Source organism: Ranitomeya variabilis, chromosome 2 (assembly GCF_051348905.1).
Source record: "Ranitomeya variabilis isolate aRanVar5 chromosome 2, aRanVar5.hap1, whole genome shotgun sequence".
Lineage (NCBI taxonomy): Eukaryota > Metazoa > Chordata > Amphibia > Anura > Dendrobatidae > Ranitomeya > Ranitomeya variabilis.
The window spans coordinates 55,752,501-55,773,087 of NC_135233.1; the positions used below are offsets into that span (position 1 = coordinate 55,752,501).

Genomic DNA, 20,587 nt, shown 5'->3' on the forward strand with positions numbered 1-20,587 from the left:
GGCAGATGGCGGCTGTGTAAGACAGCCGGCATCTATCAGGTATTGTGCAGACTCCGCTTTGGCGCCCGCTCAGTATATGGGAACACAATGGACGTAGTACTACCATCCCATGTCAAGAAAGTATTTAAAAAGAGGGCAGTACATTATGATCACAGCTACACACAAGAGAAGAGCAATGTGGCCTCGATCGCTGGGCCAGGATTCACCCTACTGACTGGGATATCCATTATATCAGCAGCTCCACTCTTGCCATTTTTCCTGTTCGCACAGCACACTGCTACATATAACAGATTACATATACCAGTCATTAAAACTCTGCTCCTAACACCACATTTGCTCTCCGCGGTCATCTTTGTCCAGACATTTGGGTGAAGCCTTCCACTAATCTCTCGACAAGGTTACTGGAATTTTGGGCCATTTCTCAGAACTGGTGCGACAGTCAGGAATGTAAGCCAATAAAGTATTAAAATTTTAGATTGAGGGCAACGCTTTGCCACTTCATTACCTTCGCTTTGTTGTTCCAAAAATCGCAACAATTTTCTGTTCTTAATGACCATTTGTGCAACCTGCAGAACAGCACGACGCCACCCTCTTAGGCTACGTTCACATTTGCGTTGTGCGCCGCAGCGTCGGCGCCGCAGCGCACAACGCAAACAAAAACGCGGCAAAACGCACGCTAAAACGCTGCGTTTTGCGCCGCATGCGTCCTTTTTGGCCGAAAGTTGGACGCAAAAAAAATGCAACTTGAAGCGTTTCTTGCGTCCAACGCTTGCGGCCATGCGGCGCAAAACGCAGCACAACGCATGTCCATGCGCCCCCATGTTAAATATAGGGGCGCATGACGCATGCGGCGACGCTGCGGCGCCCGACGCTGACCGCAAATGTGAACGTAGCCTTACGTATTGGTTGGGATGGGTTTTTGGCTTGCAGTCGCCTCCCCCTTTTTCCTCTGAACATAGATATTGTCATTTTGGCCAAACATTTTTGTAGTTATTTCATCAGACCAGAGGAAGTTTCTACCAAAAATAAGATATTTGGCCCCCAACATGCGATTACAAGATGTATCTGGGCTTTTTATTTATTTATTTATTTTTTTTTTTTTTGAACTATGCCACTGCTAAGGAGTGGTCTTTCGGGTCAGGCTCTATACATCTATCTATCTACCTACCTATCTAAAACACACCCAAAACAAACCACACACTACATGTACATCTCCAATTACCTCAAATGATGTCAAACTAGCATAGATAAATCCAGGAATGTAAAGGAGAACCTGTCAGCAGGTCAAAAAGTGGACATTTATTGCTTTTATTTTATTCGCCGAGTTCACTCGCTAAGTGACATAGATACAGTGGCAGGTAAAAGTTAGGGCACCCCTGGTCAAATTTACTGTTATTGGGAACAGTTAAGCAAATTGAAGATGAAATTATCTAACAGGTCTAAAGTTACAAATGACAGTTTTTGTATTTTAGACAAAATTTTTAAAAAAAATGACAGTACAGACCCAAAGTTTGGACACACCTTTTTTAAAGATTTTTCTGTATTTTCATGACTATGAAAATTGTACATTCACACTGAAGGCATCAAAACTATGAATTAACACATGTGGAATTATATACTCAACAAAAAAGTGTGAAACAACTGAAATTATGTCTTATATTCTAGGTTCTTCAAAGTAGCCACCTTTTGCTTTGACGACTGCTTTGCACACTCTTGGCATTCTCTTGATGAGCTTCAAGAGGTAGTCACCGGGAATGGTTTTCACTTCACAGGTGTGCCCTGTCAGGTTTAATAAGTGGGATTTCTTGCCTTATAAATGGGGTTGGGACCATCAGTTGTGTTGTGCAGTAGTCTGGTGGATACACAGCTGATAGTCCTACTGAATAGACTGTTAGTATTTGTATTATGGCAAGAAAAAAGCAGCTAAGTAAAGAAAAACAAGTGGCCATCATTATTTTAAGAAATGAATGTCAGTTCGAAAAATTGGGAAAACTTTGAAAGTGTCCCCAAGTGCAGTTGCAAAAACCATCAAGCGCTACAAAGAAACTGACTCACATGAGGACCGCCCCAGGAAAGGAATACCAAGGGTCACCTCTGCTTCTGAGGATAAGTTTATCCGAGTCACCAGCCTCAGAAATCACAGGTTAACAGCAGCTCAGATTAGAGACCAGGTCAATGCCACACAGAGTTCTAGCAGCAGACATCTCTACAACAACTGTTAAGAGGAGACTTTGTGTAGCAGGCCTTCATGGTAAAATAGCTGCTAGGAAACCACTGCTTAGGACAGGCAACAAGCAGAAGAGGCTTGTTTGGGCTAAAGAACACAAGGAATGGACATTAGACCACTGGAAATCTGTGCTTTGGTCTGATGAGTCCAAATTTGAGATCTTTAGTTCCAACCACCGTGTCTTTGTGCAATGCAGAAAAGGTGAACGGATGGACTGTACATGCCTGGTTCCCACCGTGAAGCATGGTGGAGGAGGTGTGATGGTGTGGGGGTGCTTTGCTGGTGACCCTGTTGGGGATTTATTCAAAATTGAAGGCATACTGAACCAGCATGGCTACCACAGCATCTTGCAGCGGCATGCTATTCCATCCGGTTTGCGTTTGTTGGACCATCATTTAATTTTTCAATAGGACAATGACCCCAAACACCTCCAGGCTGTGTAAGGGCTATTTGACCAAGGAGGCGATTGATGGGGTGCTACGCCAGATGACCTGGCCTCCACAGTCACCAGACCTGAACACAATAGAGATGGTTTGGGGTGAGCTAGACCGCAGAGTAAAGGCAAAAGGGCCAACAAGTGCTAAGCATCTCTGGGAACTCCTTCAACATTGTTGGAAGACCATTCCCGATGACTACCTCTTGAAGCTCATCAAGAATGCCAAGAGTGTGCAAAGCAGTCAAAGCAAAAAGTGGCTACTTTGAAGAACCTAGAATATAAGACATAACAAAAAAGTGTGAACAACTGAAATTAAGTATATAATTCCTCGTGTTAATTCATAGTTTTGATGCCTTCAGTGTGAATGTACAATTTTCATAGTCATGAAAATACAGAAACATCTTTAAATTAGAAGGTGTGTCCAAACTTTTGGTCTGTACTGTATATGGTCATTGTTTACATTATAAAATTTACAAAAAAGTAAAGTGGGCCCATGCAAAACTTTGGATACCCTGCATGATCATAACTAGTAGCGCCCCCATTTGCAAGTTTCACAGCTTGTAAACACTTTTTGTAGCCAGCCAATAGTCTTTCAATTCTAATTTCAGGGATTTTCATCCATTCTTCCTTGGAAAATTGTTCCAGTTCTGAGATTCGAGACGTCTTACATTTACTGCCATTTTGAGGTCCAGTCACAGATGTTCACATCAGGTGACTGAGGGATAATGTAAAATCTTCAACTTTCGTCTTTTGAGGTCATCTATTGTGGATTTTAATGTGCATTTAGGATCATTACCCATTTGTAGAGGCCATCCTCTTTTTAACTTCACTTTTACAGATGGTGTTAGGTTTTCATCAAAAATTTGTTCAAATTTCATTGAATCCATTCTTCCCTTCACCCATGAAATGTTCACCGTGCCACTGGCTGCAACACAACCCCAAAGCATGATTGATCCACCTCCATGCTTAATGGTTGGCAAAATGTTATGTTCCTGAAATTGTGCCTTTTTCTCCACACATACCTTTGATCATTGTAGCCAAAGAGTTTTATTTTAACCTCATCGGTCCACAGGACTTCTTTCCAAAATGCATCAGGCTTGTTTAGATGTTCTTTTGCATATTTCCGAAGCTGAATTTTAAAGTGAGGATGCAGGAGAGGTTTTCTTCCGATGGCTCTTCCATGAAGGCCAAATTTGAGTAGGTGTCTCTGAACAGTACAACAATGTACCACAACTCCAGAGTCTGCTAAATCTTTCTTAAGTCGGGGTTCTAATTTGTCACTCGAGCAATTTTATGAGCAGCTCTCACTGAAATGTTATAATTTATAATTACATTTCAAGCTGAGGAAACAGCAACTTGAAAACGCTTTGCCATCTTCTTATAGCCTTCTCCTGCTTTGTGGGCCTCCACCATTATCAGAGTGCTAAGCAGCTGGTTAGAAGAGCCTATGGCTGCCATTTTTGGCACAATGTTAGAGGAGGCTGGGTTTTTAAAAAGTTGGGAAATTAGCATCACCTGGCCTTTAAAAAAAAAAAAAAAAAAAAAAAAAAACTTCTAGTGAACAAGCCATAACCCTAAGCAGCTAATTAAGCTCTGGACCCTTGTTCAAAGCTATCTGAGCATAGAAATCTCCAAGAATGCTGAAACATTTGCATCGGTCCATTTTCCTTTTTGTAATTTTTAACTTTAGGTCTTTTAAGGCTGAGTCGTTGCAACGTCATGCTTTTTGTGACGTAGCAACGATCCCGCTAACGATCTCGTTATGTGTGACAGCGACCAACGATCAGGCCCCTGCTGGGAGATCGTTGGTCGTTGGGGAATGATCAGGACCATTTTTTGGTCGCTGATCACCCGCTGTCATCGCTGGATCAGCGTGTGTGACGCCGATCCAGCGATGTGTTCACTTGTAACCAGGGTAAATATCGGGTTACTAAGCGCAGGGCCGCGCTTAGTAACCCGATATTTACCCTGGTTAACATTGTAAAAGTTAAAAAAAAAAAAAAAAAAAAACAAACACAAAAAACCACTACATACTCACATTCTGATGTCTGTCACGTCCCCCAGCGTTCACAAGGTTAAAACTGCTTTCGGCAGGAGCGCTGCTAATGCACCCGCTGCTGCCGAGAGCTTCCCTGCACTGAGTGTGTCAGCGCCGGCTGTAAAGCAGAGCACAGCGGTGACGTCACCGCTGTTACTGCCGGCGCTGACACATTCAGTGCAGGGAAGCTCTCGGCAGCAGCACGTGCATTAGCAGCGCTCTTGCCGAAAGCAGTTTAAACCCTGTGGACGCCGGCGGGGGACGTGACAGACATCAGAATGTGAGTATGTAGTTTTTATTTACTTTTACAATGGTAACCAGGGTAAATATCGGGTTACTAAGCGCGGCCCTGCACTTAGTAACCCGATGTTTACCCTGGTTACCCGGGTGCTGCAGGGGGACTTTGGCATCGTTGAAGACAGTTTCAACGATGCCGAAGTTGTTCCCCTGATCGTTGGTCGCTGGAGAGAGCTGTCTGTGTGACAGCTGCCCAGCGACCACACAACGACTTACCAACGATCACGGCCAGGTCGTATCGCTGGTCGTGATCGTTGGTAAGTCGTTTAGTGTGACTCCAGCTTAAGAGATCATTTCATCTTTAACTTGCTTAGGCTACGTTCACATTAGCGTTGTGCAGCGCAGTGTCGGGCGCAGCCACGGCGACACATGCGTCATGCGCCCCTATATTTAACATGGGGGGCGCATGGACATGCGTTGTCTTGCGTTTTGTGACGCATGCATCATTTTGGCGCAACTGTCAGGGCGCAGAGGACGCTGCATGATGTAGTTTTTTCTGCGCCAAAAATCATGCAAAAAATGAACGCATGCGTCACAAAATGCTGCGTTGTGCATGCGTTTTGCGATGCGTCGCCGACGCTGCGCCGCACAACGCAAATGTGAACGTAGCCTTAATTGTTCCCAATAACAGTAATTTTGACCAGGGGTGCACAAACTTTTACATGCCACTGCAAGTCTACGTACGGATTTTGGCAAGTACCACACTGGGCAATTTTTTGCCTAAACCTGGGTGCTTGCTGTAGACATGGGGGAGTTCTTACAAAATGTAAATCATTTCCTTACCTCCATACTGTTTTTTGTTGGACAAGCTGTTCTTTTAGGGACGAGAGTTTTTCTGCGAAGTTGATATGGACTATTCTGTGCACCAGGACCTGATTCTTCTGCAACCATGTCTGCAGGCACTTCATCTGCAAAAAGGCAAAAACGTGTGTCATTACATGCACCGAAACATGCATACTGCAATAAACTCGACCGGCCAGATAAAAACCTGACGATCTATGCAGCCAAGCAAACTATTCTGGATACAGCCGAATTCGTGATGCAACAAACTGGTACTACTGAAGTTTGATGGAAAATTCCAGGAAAACTGCTCACTTTACCAGTGGGATCACTGCCAATAATAGAAAGAGTGGGGAGGGAAATCAACACTTGCTCCTGTTGAATATATAGATAGCGCTGTTTTTGGCAGCCTGTATTCTTAAACAGAGGTTAGCATAAAAAAGGGAATATTCCCATCTGAAAAAGTGATGGCACGTCTCTACAACATTCTATTAGGATCAATTATGATCTGTGGTGGTGAAATCACGGATCCTGAACACGAAAGGGCCGCAGCAACTGGTTGGGCAACGAACTGAAGCTGCCCCATGGTCTTCACACTGCGTGGTTTGGGGGGCTGCTATGCAGAGGAAAAACACTAAGAGTTTTCCAGGCAGAAATGAGAAGTCTGCAGTCATTCTTTCTGACTTTAGACTGCCAAATTGTGCCCAAGTGCAATGCGCCCACCTTCACCTTTCTGCTGTATTTGCGAGTGGGCAGTCATGTAGACAAATCTAAAGAAACTCCGACATCAGACCCATCTAAGTGATGGTTTCTTAGAACTTGTTCCACAGTCAATTTTTCATGAAACCTAATACCAAAGTTGTTGGTTTTTTTTTTAGTCTAAACCACATGCAATTAAGACAGAAAAAAACAAAAAATGAACGTCTGTAATTAGGATTCATCCTCAAAGCAGCAGGGGATATCTTCATTCTAAAAACTATTACAAAGTGCGCTGCTGGCTCTGTTCTTTCTACAAAATCGGTAATGCCGTCAAGTCAGCTTTTTAGTCATTTTTAATTATTAAAACTTAACTTCAAACTGAGCTACAATTGTGAAATTAAAAAGGAAATCTTTTTTTCTTTTTCTTTCAACCCTCCTGAGCTGTCTATATGGACATACAGGTCATAGAAAGTTGCATAAAATGACACCTTGGTATCTGCGATATGAGGTCTTATTCCAGAGAAATCCACATTTTTTTTTTTAATATGTAAATGAGCCATTAGGATCTAAGGGCTGGACATAGATCTTGCTTAGAGAACCCGCCTCCAGAGCCTATTTTACATAAAAGGCGGAGTTACCAGTGCGAGAAAGCAGTCAGTCAGTCATTACATGTCACACTGGCAACTCATCCCTTTCTTTACAATAAGCTCTGGAGGCAGATTCTCAGGGAGATCAATGTCCGGCACATAGATCTTAAGGCCACGTTCACACGCTGCGGGTTCCTCTGCGGGTTAATCCCGCAGCAGAATTGATAAATCTGCAGGGCAAAACCGCTGCGGTTATCCCTGTAGATTTATCGCGGTTTGTTCCGCGGTTTCCGCTGCGGGATTACTCCTGTACTATTGATGCTGCATATGCAGCAATATGCAGCATCAATAGTAATGTAAAAAATAATAAAAATTGGTTATACTCACCCTCTGACGTCGCAATCTCCTCGGTGCTGCAGGCGGCTGTGCCGACAAGGACCTTCGTGACGTCACGGTCATGTGACCGCGGCGTCACCACAGGTCCTGTTCGGCACAGCAACTGAGACCGGACGCCGCGGGCAGCGCTGAGAGGTGAGTATAGCATGATTTTTTATTTTAATTCTTTTTTTTTTACACCAAAATATGGTTCCCAGGGCCTGGGAGGAGAGTCTCCTCTCCTGCACCCCGGGTACCATCGGCACATTATCCGCTTAACTTCCCGCAACGTGGGCACAGCCCCATGCGGGAAGTAAGTGGATCAATGCATTTCTATGGGTGCAGAATCGCTGCGATTCTGCACCAAGAAGTGACATGCTCCTTTTTTTCCCGCAGAAAAGCCGCGCGGCTTTTTTTGCGGAAATCCGCAGCGTGGGCACAGCGGGTTTTGTTTTCCACAGGGTAACATTGTACTGTACCCTGCATGGAAAACTGCTGCGGATCCGCAGTGTCAAATCCGCTGCGGATCCGCGGCAAAACCCGCAAAGTGTGAACATAGCCTAACAGTTCATTTACACACTAAGGAAAACTTGAAATTCCCTGGAATAAGACATCGGATCACAAATACAAAAAGTATTATATTCAACCTTTTTTGACCTGCACACCCGTATAGACGGTTTGTAAGGATTTATCCTATCAACCTGTTTCCTTTAATCTAAATGGGTCAATTGTGTGGCCATTATTTCCATACTAAATATGGATGGATAGAAGATGTCCAGGGTGTTTCTTTTTTGTATTCCATCAGAAGTGCAGCATTTACTGGGCTAATGATATGAACTACGACCGATCCTTGAGGCCCTCATATACATTAGACAAAGGTTAGTCAAACCTGCTGGGAAAAGCCAACTAATATGTATTGGTGCCTCCCAACAGACTGTCTAGGGACCCAAGAGGTGGGTGGTGTACAGTAATGCTTTTGCCTAATCCTTCCTTTCAGCATGTAGATTAACTACTGCCAGATTGTTTTTAGGGCAGCAAAAGTCAGGAGTATTGCACAGCCCTTTTAAACCAGGACACCATCTGAACCCATAAGAAAACTTATGAGACGCTGAGCATGTGCAAATTATGGCAAAACGCTGCCGATAGAGAAAAGGAACATATGCTGCTTAAATTCAGACGCCATTTAATCTAATGTCAGTTTATGATGGTGTGGGGGCCAAGTTTACATATTTCTTAAATCTAGCTGGAAAAAAAAAAAAAAAAAAAAAAGCCGACACCCTCACTGCATGAATACAAAAATACCTACAGCCATTAACACAACCTCCCATAGTTTTGTTGTATGTGATTCACCCTGGAAGGTAGATATAATGGCTTCTATCTCTAATGCTATAATTATCTTACGCTGAGTCGCGTTGCCTCAGATAAGCTCAACTGCATTCAAAGACTTGATTCCCAAGAAAAAAAGCTGATAGAAAAAAAAAGTGATGATTATGAAACCACTGGCGAAAACTGCAATGGAGAAGTAAAAAAAATTCAGATCTCAGTGTTGTGGATATGTAGGAAATATGGACAAAAACAAAAAAGTAGCAATAAGGGGGAAAAAAAAAGCCTGTGAGCACAAAAACTGCATTAGAGAACAAACTCACGTGTGCCGCTACTTAAGAGAAATGAATATTCACATCTCTGGGCGTGGAGAGGGGTGAATATTAATTTCTCTTAAGTAGCGGCACACGTGACTGCCCGGCAGCACCAGGAAGGCCCCAGCTGACACTGTGTGCACTACTGAAGAGCAATGAATACTCACTGCTTTCTGTGCGCACAGTCCCGATGTGCAGAGCAGTGAGTATTCCAGCAGCTGTGCTCTGCTTGTGAGCAGAGCATGACGTCCCTGCCATGCGCTGCTTACAAGCACAAAGAAGCTGCTGGCACTGGACCAGGATGCTGCAAGGGAGCGCCAGGAAGGTAAGTATAATGGTGTTTTTTACTTTGTTTATTTTATGTTTTCTGATGGGGACATGCATACCAGGATGGGGGTGGGAACCAATCATAAGGATGGGGCCATGCATAGCAGGACCATGGTTGGGGGCCAATCATAACAAGACGCTATTAAAGAAATGAATATCCATTGCCCTCCATGCCCATGGCTGTGGAATGCAGCGAATATTCATTTCTCTTTAGCAGCTGGCACAGGAGTTAGCTGCAGCCATCGGCTCCGGCCTCGTGTGACCCACTGCTCTGCCGATGCCGCTCCCCCACCAACCCACCACAGCCAGAGTCGGTACATCCGGACTATAAGATGCACCCCTCATTTTCCTCCACTTTTTTTTTGGGGAGGAAAAAAGTGTGTCTTTTAGTCCCACATCAAAAACTTCTTGCAATTTTCACATAGGCTTTATATTACTTCCCTTTCTGTAGAGCGGACGTATTTATTATGCTTGTTTATATAGCACAATCATATTCTGCAGTGCTTTACATTTATCATCATCTATATCCTCATTTGGGCTCACAAATGTCTAGATTTCCCATCAGTAGGTCATTGGAATGTGGGAAGAAACCGGAGGAAACCATGAAATAACTGGGAGAACATACAAACTCCTTGCAGAGGTGGTTCTTGGCAGGATTTGAACCTAGGACCCCAGTGCTGCAATGCAACAAAGCTAACCTTTTGACATCGCTGCACTGCTGCTGGCCCAAACCAACGCAGTTAGCCTATCCAGCATAAGAGGAGCTCCGCGACGCTGAAGCCAGCCGCATCCAAAGAGGCCATCCACTGCAGCACGGTGGCTCAGTGGTTAGCACTACAGCCTTGCAGCACTGGATTCCTGGGTTCAAATCCCACCAAGGACAACATCTGCAAGGGGTTTGCGTGGGTTACCTGCCACACTCCAAAGACATACTGATAAGGAGAATCTAGATTGTGAGCCCCATCGGGGACAGCGATGACAATGTGTGCAAACTGTAAAGCGCTGTGGAATGTATTAGCGCTATATAAAAGATTATTACTATTATTATCATTGTCCTCAGCGCAGCGTTTCCAAGCTCCATAGAAAGCAGCTTGTAAGTCCTGTGCTCCTAAGTCCCAGACAACCGCCAAGTCAAATGAGGCAGAAATGCATCTACAGACACAGCCCAATGGATATGTGGAAAGGAGAAAAAAAAAAAAAAAAATCGTGACCCTCACCAATCCCAACAATCAAGGAGAAGCTATAGAGCCGATTTGGTGGATCTTTCCAAGCCAACCGGAACTGCAAAAACTCCAGTGAATGAGAATATGGCAACCGATGTGCAGGTACAAAAGACTAAGCTCTTACAAGCTGGGTCATCTTTATGTTGCTTTAATTATTGCATTCTCTTTAAAGTTGTTCCTTAGGACTTGGATATGAACTGTATAATTGTAAAGCGCTGCGGACTATGTTGGCGCCATATAAAGATCATTATTATTAGTCATCCTGTAGCAGTCGGTGAATAGCTCAGATCCTAGCTATGTGCCACTGTATGATTGATACACTTCCTTAATAACAAGGAATCTGAGCAGTATGATTTCATGGTTCATCCTAGAGCACTAGGTCGAATCCAACAAGGACCGACAATTACTAAACTGTGAAAGTTTCTATAGCACCGAGGGTAAGTCAGCAATAGTTCAGGAATATGACAGCCCTTTGTCTCCAATACTGGTGGAGACGCTCCCAACATTGGTGAATAGCCTACAAATATAAGGGCACTAAAGAAGTAATGCATAAGGCTAGGTTCACATTGCGTTAGGGCAATCCGTTTAGCGCATACGCTAGCGGATTGCGCTAATGCAATGTCCCAAAAGGGATCGCGTTTGGCGATCCCGCTAGCGCAGATGCCCGATCTGCGCTAGCGAGGAACGGACCTGCAAGCTGCAAGCAGCGTTTGAGGTCCGTTCGAAAATAATGGGACATTGCTAGCGCATGCCAAAAATGGCATGAGTCAGCGATGCGTTAGCACATTGCAGTCAATGGGTGCGCTAACGGACCCGTTACATAGCGTTAATTGCGATATTAACGTAATGTGAACCTAGCCTAAGAGGAGGGGAATGGGTCAGCGGCAGATGCCTCTGGAGGCAGCTTATTTTCTTTAGTAACAAAGGTGTTGAACTTAAAGGAGTACTCCCATCTGGTTCATTTATGGCACATCCACAGGACAGAGCCTGGAGACTTGTCCACCTCACACCATTACTTGGCCTTCAATGTGAATCGCTCCATTCGATCACTTCGGATCACCGGAGCCTTTGTCACCAGCTCAAACTCTAATGAGGGTTGTCATGTGAGAAAAGTGATGATCTGAGATCCTTATCACAAAGCTCCTGCCAATGACCATGTCAACTACGAAGCGGCGATGACGTCGGCAACAAAAAATAAATAATGATGTTATCCGAGACCAAAGATTAAAATGACTTGTGAGTCACTGAGCACATCTGGCCGGCAGCGTCCGAGAATAGGAGCAAAGCAATAATTACAATAGAATAGGACTAACGTTACATGTCACAGGCGGCTCCGGCTCACCATTCAAATCACCGGCGATGCTGAAAAAGTATCTGTCATTTCACCTAGAATATGGAGAACAGCATGGCCCTGCTTCTCAACAAGTGTTCTGTTTCAAGGAACTCCCTGAACTTGCCATTTACGGCTTTTTGATAGGTGGTTGCTTTTTGATTAGCACTCTGCCAGCACTAATAGAGCTGGAACTTCCTTTTCCTCACTCCCCATAATGCATTTAACTTACATATCATGGTCAGTTTTCACCAATTTTATATCACTGTTCTAGGGTTACACAAAAACACCACAGCTGCCTGTGTTAGGGGTCAAAACACAGATTCTTGTAATGGGAGAATATCACCACACAGGCCGAGTCCCATAGAGAATTCAACATTTTTTTATATTATCTTTATGCAGCATCCAACAGAAACAAAACAGTTAAAAAGGATCCAGTCAGCTGATTCTTATTGTAGCTGCTTTGTTCTCTCTGAAATGTGGCAGAAAAACCGAACTAATGCAGGTCTGTTAGTCTATAAGAGCAGTGTCAAATGCCGGTGTGAGCCTGCCTCTTGGACTAGTCACATTTCCCCCCAAAACCAACTCTTTACCTAAGGATTTATGTAAAATGCTGAAGAAACACGCATGCCTGTGGCTCGGACAGCATAAATCTGAAATTTGAGACATAGTAAAGTTGGATGACCCCTATAATAGGCTTGAATCCATCAAAAAGATCCCTCCTGTTAGCTTTCTACCGTCTGCAGCTGTCAGGAACTTGGCGCTTGTTCACACGTTGCATTTTTACCTTTAATTGGGGGGGGGGGGGGGGGGGTTTTAAAGCACCGGTGAAGTGAATGACATGTCTGAAATCTCATGCGGCTTCTTCTTCCTTGCAGATCTCAACAGCGGCTCAGTGGTTAGCACTTGCTTTGCTGCGCTTGGGTCCAAATCCCACCGAGGACAACATCTGCATTGAGTTTATACGGTTTACCCACCATGTTTGTGTCAGTTTCCTCGAACACTCCAAAGACATAATGATGGGGAATTCAGACCGAGTTCCAATGGGGACAGCGACTATGATATCTATAGAGTACTGTGAAATTAATGGTGCTATATAAACAAGCATGATAAATAAACCGTCAAAAGAATTTTCTCATATCTCCAGCATGTCAAATCTCAGTTTCTGCAGCAGTTTTCCATCCAAATAAATGGGGGGGGGGGAAGCATAAAAGTGTTTATTTTGTGCAGTTTTTCTCCTTCCAACACTAGTATTTGTGCAGGTTTTTCTACTGCAAAAAAACTAAATGTGTGCACATCCCCTCACGGTGTGAAGACCCTGGACAAATGCAGCACTCCAATTTGGGGTTACAGTCGACTTACCATAGAAATGCATGTGAGACATCTAAACAGGAAAACTATGCCCAATTTTGACACATTGATTATGGACCCTGGGGCACTTTAATCAGCAACAAATGAGAACATTTTCATCAAATCCCAAATAAATAACTGCACAATTAGTCCAAATTTTAAGTCTTAAACCAACAATAAAGCATTACCATGTTTTATCACAGTTCCCAAAGTAAAGAGATGATAACAAAAGAGGGGGGGAGGAAAAGCACATTCCCATAGTTAAAAGGAGACCCCAACACTACGCTAGTGCATTTTAGTATCTGTAAACCGTCACAAACGTTGATCAGACCACCAAAAGCATCAAACACAAAGTAATGCACTAAAACCACAATGTAAAACATTACAGGAAGACAAAAGGAAAAAACTGCATAGCGGCACACAGATTAGAGGAGGCCCAAATGTCTGGTGTGCGCAGCGGTCACCAATGTGAGAATCCGGATTACCAACTCACCAATTTAATGCTTTACCAGATATTAATCTCGCTCTCCCCGAGAGGTTACAGCCAAATAAGGTTTCAGGAGGGCTAGGAAGCAAGAAACTGTGAAAAGGTGAAGCCGACCCCAGTATAATCCAAAATCCCTACTACACAATGAGGCACTGGGCAAGACACACAGAGGGTCTGAAAAGACAACTCAGCGAGGGCCAAGACTCGGAGGGGGATGGGAACGTAGCAGACAACGGGAGGCTGGAAAGACATTTGTCTCAGCAGGTCACAAAAGAAAAAAATAAATAAATAAGAAAAAATTGCGGTCAAAATAACATGGATGCACATTAATTTGCTCTATGTACAGGAGAGATAGCAATAGATCACTGCAGTGATGAACAGACCGTACACAGAACAGCTGTTGTGCTCCTCAACTACAACCACCATTATTTCCAGACAGTGACTGGGCTGAGGAAGATGGGGGATGATCCAGCGACAGCTGGAGTGCAGATGGTGGCCCAGTCCTAATATAGGAGCTCTGACACTCGACATTACTCATCCGCACTTCCTTTACTCACCGAATCGGGATTTTGGTTGGAAATACACACTTCGTAATTCCTTAATCAACAGCTGAAAACTAAGACGTGAAGTCCATCTAATCCCCATCTTTGTCTTCTCGCCCTTTACCGACGACGCTTCCGCAACCAAGAACATGACTATTGGATGGTCAAGAAAAAATAAAAAAACGTTCCTGCCCTCCAACGTGTCAATCATTGGCATCTTTTGTGGCCCATGGGTTGAGAATAGTGTGAACAGTTCAGCTTTAGTCCTAGAAGCGTTCATGCACTTCCAGCACCTTCAATAACACATCGCCTTTAGGGGGATTATAGGGAGACCCATGGTGGTCCCACACAAGACAAATTTATACTGAAGACTCCCTACTGCAATTAATTTAAAAAAGATAAGACCTTAAAAGCATAGAATAGATTTCTACAATGACCAGTCACCCTAGCAGGAACTTGTAGGTCAGACCTAAACCTCGTGATCACCAGAACAAAATGTGGCCGCCTACAATGTATGGCCTTATTCATACATCAGTATTTTGCATCAGTGTTAGTATACCAAAACCAGGAGTGGAACTTAGAGAAAAACTGTAATTGAAAAATTGATACCCGTTCTGTGTTTTGGAGACACTCCTGGTTTTGGCATACAAATGTGGATCAAAAAAATACTGACGAGTGAATAAAACCTAAGACAATCAGGATTTAATAGCCTGTTCAGACAGGGCGACTGCACTTCTATAAGCACAGAATGATTGATAATATGATGATGTTCTGTGAACATAGAATATCAATGTTCTCGACAGCACAAGTCCTCTTTATATAGGACAATGTGCTGCTGAGAATGATAATTTTGAAGCTTAAAACTAATTTAATTCGATAAATGAGGAATTTGCTTGTTTGTAGGGTGACTGGCAGTCTGTTTAGACAGTACAATGATCAGGCACCGAGCATAAATTCCGTTTACAAACTAAACGCCCAAGGGGATCCCAGCAGCTAGACTGGCAATCATGTTTATAAAAGCCAATCACAGTGATACAAGACGAGATGACCTGCAATAGGTATACAACACCAAATTTGCTAGAAGTCAGAAACAAGAACAGTGCTTCACATCTCTACAGGAATCTACAGAAAGAACAGGTTGGACTGTAGACATCAAGCTGTTACACACCTGGTATACGACAATGCGACAACATGAAGAGCAGAAAATGGTCAATTTGGTAATAAAAGATTTTAAGGCGATGCAGTTATAAGTAAGGGCTCCTGCACAGACCATAGAAAGATTCCCAAACTGCCCATAAAAGTCCCAGGGATCGTGTAGTAGTCACTGTAAGCCATGAGATTAGGACTGGGAAAAACAGATAATTTTCACAAGGGGGTCACATGAGAAATCATGACTGCTATAGATGGTCAAACCAATAACCCCATAATGACCGCCAGTACGTCTTTTTACTGACCTGAGATATTAGAGGATAGCATCCATCCTCATACAGGTGACAATCCAGCAGGTGTCGGCTGTACACTATGGCTGACAACTTGCTGCATCAGCCACGATCATTGTCGGCACCGTGTATATCTGTTTAACCCCTTAGATGTTGCTGTCAATAATGACTATATCATACTAGCTATTGAACCCGTTCTACGCCTGGGTGGCGACATTTTTATTGGTATAAGGTCTTTATCCTGGTATGTGCTGATTCCATCCTGTGCCCTAATTTTGTCATGTGCTGGTACAATCTTGCGCCCCCATCCTGTCATGTGCAGCCCCGATCCTGCGCCCTCATCCTGTTTTGTGTGCTTCCATCCTGTCATGTGCTGCTCTCATCATGCACCTCCATCCTGTCATGTGCTGCTCTCATCGTGCACCTCCATCCTGTCATGTGCTGCTCTCATCGTGCACCTCCATCCTGTCATGTGCTGCTCTCATCGTGCACCTCCATCCTGTCATGTGCTGCTCTCATCGTGCACCTCCATCCTGTCATGTGCTGCTCTCATCGTGCACCTCCATCCTGTCATGTGCTGCTCTCATCGTGCACCTCCATCCTGTCATGTGCTGCTCTCATCGTGCACCTCCATCCTGTCATGTGCTGCTCTCATCGTGCACCTCCATCCTGTCATGTGCTGCTCTCATCGTGCACCTCCATCCTGTCATGTGCTGCTCTCATCCTGCGCCCCCATCCTGTCATGTGCTGCTCTCATCCTGCGCCCCCATCCTGTCATGTGCTGCTCTCATCCTGCGCCCCATCCTGTCATGTGCTGCTCTCATCCTGCACCCCCATCCTGTCATGTGCTGCTCTCATCCTGCGCCCCCATCCTGTCATGTGCTGCTCTCATCCTGCGCCCCATCCTGTCATGTGCTGCTCCCATCCTGCGCCCCCATCCTGTCATGTGCTGCTCTCATCCTGCGCCCCCATCCTGTCATGTGCTGCTCTCATCCTGTGTCCCCATCCTGTCATGTGCTGCTCTCATCCTGCGCCCCCATCCTGTCAAGTGCTGCTCTCATCCTGCGCCCCCATCCTGTCATGTGCTGCTCTCATCCTGCGCCCCATCCTGTCATGTGCTGCTCCCATCCTGCGCCCCCATCCTGTCATGTGCTGCTCCCCCATCCTGTCATGTGCTGCCCCCATCCATATGCCCCCGTACACTGCTCCATAAAGGTTGATGGCCCCCATATGATGCTCCATAGTATAATATGCCCTGTATGCTGCTGCGATTATAAAAAAAAAAAAAAAAAATAATGAAATACTCACCTATCGTTGCTGTGCACCGAGTGCCGGGGACCTGAGCAGGCGGGAACACCGGCGCGCTATTGGGGTCAGGTGCCGGAGTCGCCACTGGCTCAGGCCCCGTCACTTGCTATATTCACCTGTTCCACCGATGCGCACCGCTCAGTCTTTCGGGTCCTCTGGCTGTGACTGTTCAGTCACAGGACGTGCACTAATCACGTCATCGCGCCCTCTGACCTCAACGTCACAGGCAGAGGACACGGAAGACAGGGCGGCGTGCAGCGGTGGAACGGGAACAGGCGAATATAGCATATATTCACCCTCATGGCACGTCCCTACTCCTCCGTCGGAGATCGCGGTATGCGTTCAGTGCTTACGCATACCACGATCTCCTGGGCTGCGTCACTCTGTGGAGTCCAGCTTGCGCAGTCTATTAAGGCTTCAGGCAGAGTGATGCTCCCAGCGTTATATTAAACATAAATGGTTGACAGTGTGGGGGCTTCCTCTTTATCTCCACTGGTATCCTGAGATCATGATCATGTCGTCCTCAAGTTTGCCATGGCAGTTCACGGCCAAAAAGTGGCCTTCGAGTCTGATGGCTACAGTGACCTGTTCAAAAGTTACCGACATTTAGGTGGTAAAAATATACTTTCATTCCTGTCATGCCACTTTGTATTAATTCCTGAAAATCACCTGAAGGGTAAATAAACTACGGTACCCGACAGCAGTTTTCAATATGTCAGGGGGTGCTGTTTTTAAAATGGTATCACTTTTTTTTTATATAGGACCCCTAGAGTTTCTTCAAACCTGGCTAGATCCCTAAAAAAAATATATATATATATATATATGTTGTAAATTTCCATGAGAAAAAAAAGAAAAAGGAAAAGAAAAAAAAATTAAAAAAAAATGCTGCTGCGTTTTTAAACCTCCTAAAATGCTTACAAAATCAAACAATATTTTACACGTGGTGCTGATATAAAGCAGACATGAGGGAAATGTTATTTATTAATGTTTGTGTGTGGTATGACTATCTGGATCAAAGAGATAATCATTCAAAATGAAAATTGCTATTTTTTTATATAAATAAACAAAACATATCGACCTAAATCTACCATCATAGATTATAATGTGCAACAAAAAAAAAAATCTCAAAATCACTGGAATATGTTGAAGCATTCCAGAGTTACAAATACATAAAGTGACACTGGTCAGATTTTAACAAATTTGGCCCAGTCACTAAGGGTTTAAAAGTATTATAAAACATTTAATATTAAGCAAAATGTAAGTGTGCAGACTAGCTGCTATTACTAATCTACCAACTATGCATTTTTCAATGGGGCTTATTATAACCTATATTCTTACCAATACCAATTAACGAAAAACTATACAATTTACGGCCTTTTCTATCATTTATTAAAAGCAGTAAATCATACTGCTGCTTAGACTCCGCCAACAGAAAATTATCTATTGCTTAAAGGGAACCTGTGGCACCCCAGGAGTCCAGTTGCGATAGTGGCATTGCCTCCCTCACAGGGGGTGATGTCATGCCTGGAGGCAAGGAGAGGTCCCCTTGCCAGGTAACACCAGCATACAACACTTTTCCTGACTCCAGACCAGAAGGGGGAGCTCTAACACCTGGTTTCAGGGGAGCTTCCCTATAAATTCTGGCCTGGAGGTGGGGTTAGTCAGTCTAGTGAGGAGTCTGAGAGGAAAAAGTTGAGGAGAGCCTGGGGAGTGGAACTGTGGCCAAGCTGACCCCAGAGCCGAGTGCCCAGAAACTCCCATCTTCTTGTGATGCCGCCCTCCTGCTTTCTTCACAGGCTCCCCAGCATTGCAATCCTGTGCAGGCGTACTTATCTGGCCTGTTGAGCAAAGTACTGCAGTGCGCAGGTGCCAGTAAAGGTTAGAGGCCCAGACCATCTCTTCAGACCATAAGTGGGCCGGGGTCCCCATACATATTAAACCGTTGGCCGAACCCATGGATATTGGCAGATTCGGCTGAAATTAGTCTAATGTGTATGGGGCCTTAAGTTACAAGTTATAAGGAATCCTTTCCCACAAAGCTACATATTCTGCTCAGCTTATCTAGACCATGCTGCCCACAGATCAGACTGCATGTACAACGTGACAAGTTCCCTTTAAGTAAAATAAACATTGATGCACCTTGATCGGCTGAGATCCCATGATCTTTACTATGGCCTCCATCCTTGTCTCAATCTGCCTATGTTTGTTTCTCCTGCTCTTTGCCTTGTTCCCGTTCTCGCCCTCTCGTCATTCACATTCCTTCTGTCATTCTCCAAGGTCGTGTGTGAACCTGACAGGTCAGGTGCCATTTGCCATGGGGCGAGCACCCAGCTGACATGGCGTGAGCACCGGGTGCTCGCCCCATGGCAAAGGGCACCTGACCTTTGTAGATTACATATAACACTGAGCGCCAAATCCACCAAACACATGTAGATGTGGCTCAGAGAAAGCCACTGCTAGTCTCACGACAGGATATACAATTAACAATTGTATATTGATGGGAGTCAGTGGCAGACATTTGCAACCATATTCAGCTCCATAAGCCTGTGCTAGGAGGTCTGGTGTCTTCACCAAAAACTGGCGAGCAAAGCCCTAGTTTGCTGAGAGACCGGTTTAAATCCATAGGCTCGACCAAAGAAAAGGTCTGCACAAATCTCTCCGAACCCAGCCATCGCTCTAGCCGTCTGTGCATCTTCACCCATAATACAGATTCCTTCACCTATGTGTTCATGACACTCGACGGCTACAGAAACTGATATTTTATGACAAGTCACTAGTCCGAAATTGTAACACCCTGCCCAATATACTTCGCATAGGAGACAGTAACACGCATTGCAATGCCTAGATCGACTAAAGGCCCCCATACACAATAGACTAGTGCCCACCGCAGCCACCGACTGACGACCAAACCAGTCTCAAATGTACATTGAGCAATCTGTAATGAATCGCTCAGTGCACATAGGCTGCTATGGTTCTCGACACGAGTTCTGTTTACATAAGACGACGCACCGCCAAAACCCACAATCTTTCTGTGCAGTGTAAAGGATCGCTTCACCTGCTGAACAAGTGCTTTGCTTTTTCTTTGCGTAATCAGCAGCCGGTTTACACTGCAAGATATTCACAAAATTAGCAGTTTTAAGAACGGTTGTTGGCAATAATTGCAGCTTTATTTGGTGTGGATGAACAGCAGTGGTAAAGATTTCAGATAATCTGGATAGCGTTAGAAAAAAAATAAATTTAGAGGTCTGTTTCACGGTTACAAAATGTACCCCTATTATAGTATATTGGGCTGTGCATGTTTAAGGCTATGTGCCCACGTTGCAGAATGTTCGCAGAATTTTCCTGAACAAAACCGGACTCAGCTCGTGTTTTGTTTCGCGTTTTTCCAGAGCTTCCCAATACTATATTATATAGTGGCAAATCTGCAGATTTTACGCCAAACTAATGAAAATGCTGCGGTTTTTTTTAGGGAAAAAAAAACCGCAGAATGGGCACAAAAATTGCA

General features: G+C 44.4%; 1 protein-coding gene across 5 annotated transcripts in view; it reads right to left on the bottom strand.

The window, feature by feature from the left end:
• Window positions 1-20,587, bottom strand: part of FBXO11 (F-box protein 11) — a 91,185-nt gene that overhangs the window by 50,941 nt on the left and 19,657 nt on the right. For all 5 annotated transcript variants that reach the window (XR_013221018.1, XR_013221017.1, XM_077282439.1 and 2 more), the window contains exon 2: window positions 5,782-5,906. Coding sequence is in view for 3 of the 5 variants with exons in the window: in XM_077282438.1 (XP_077138553.1) it covers window positions 5,782-5,906 (125 nt within the window). In the remaining 2 variants the exon portion in view is untranslated. The remainder of the gene's footprint in view (window positions 1-5,781; window positions 5,907-20,587) is intronic.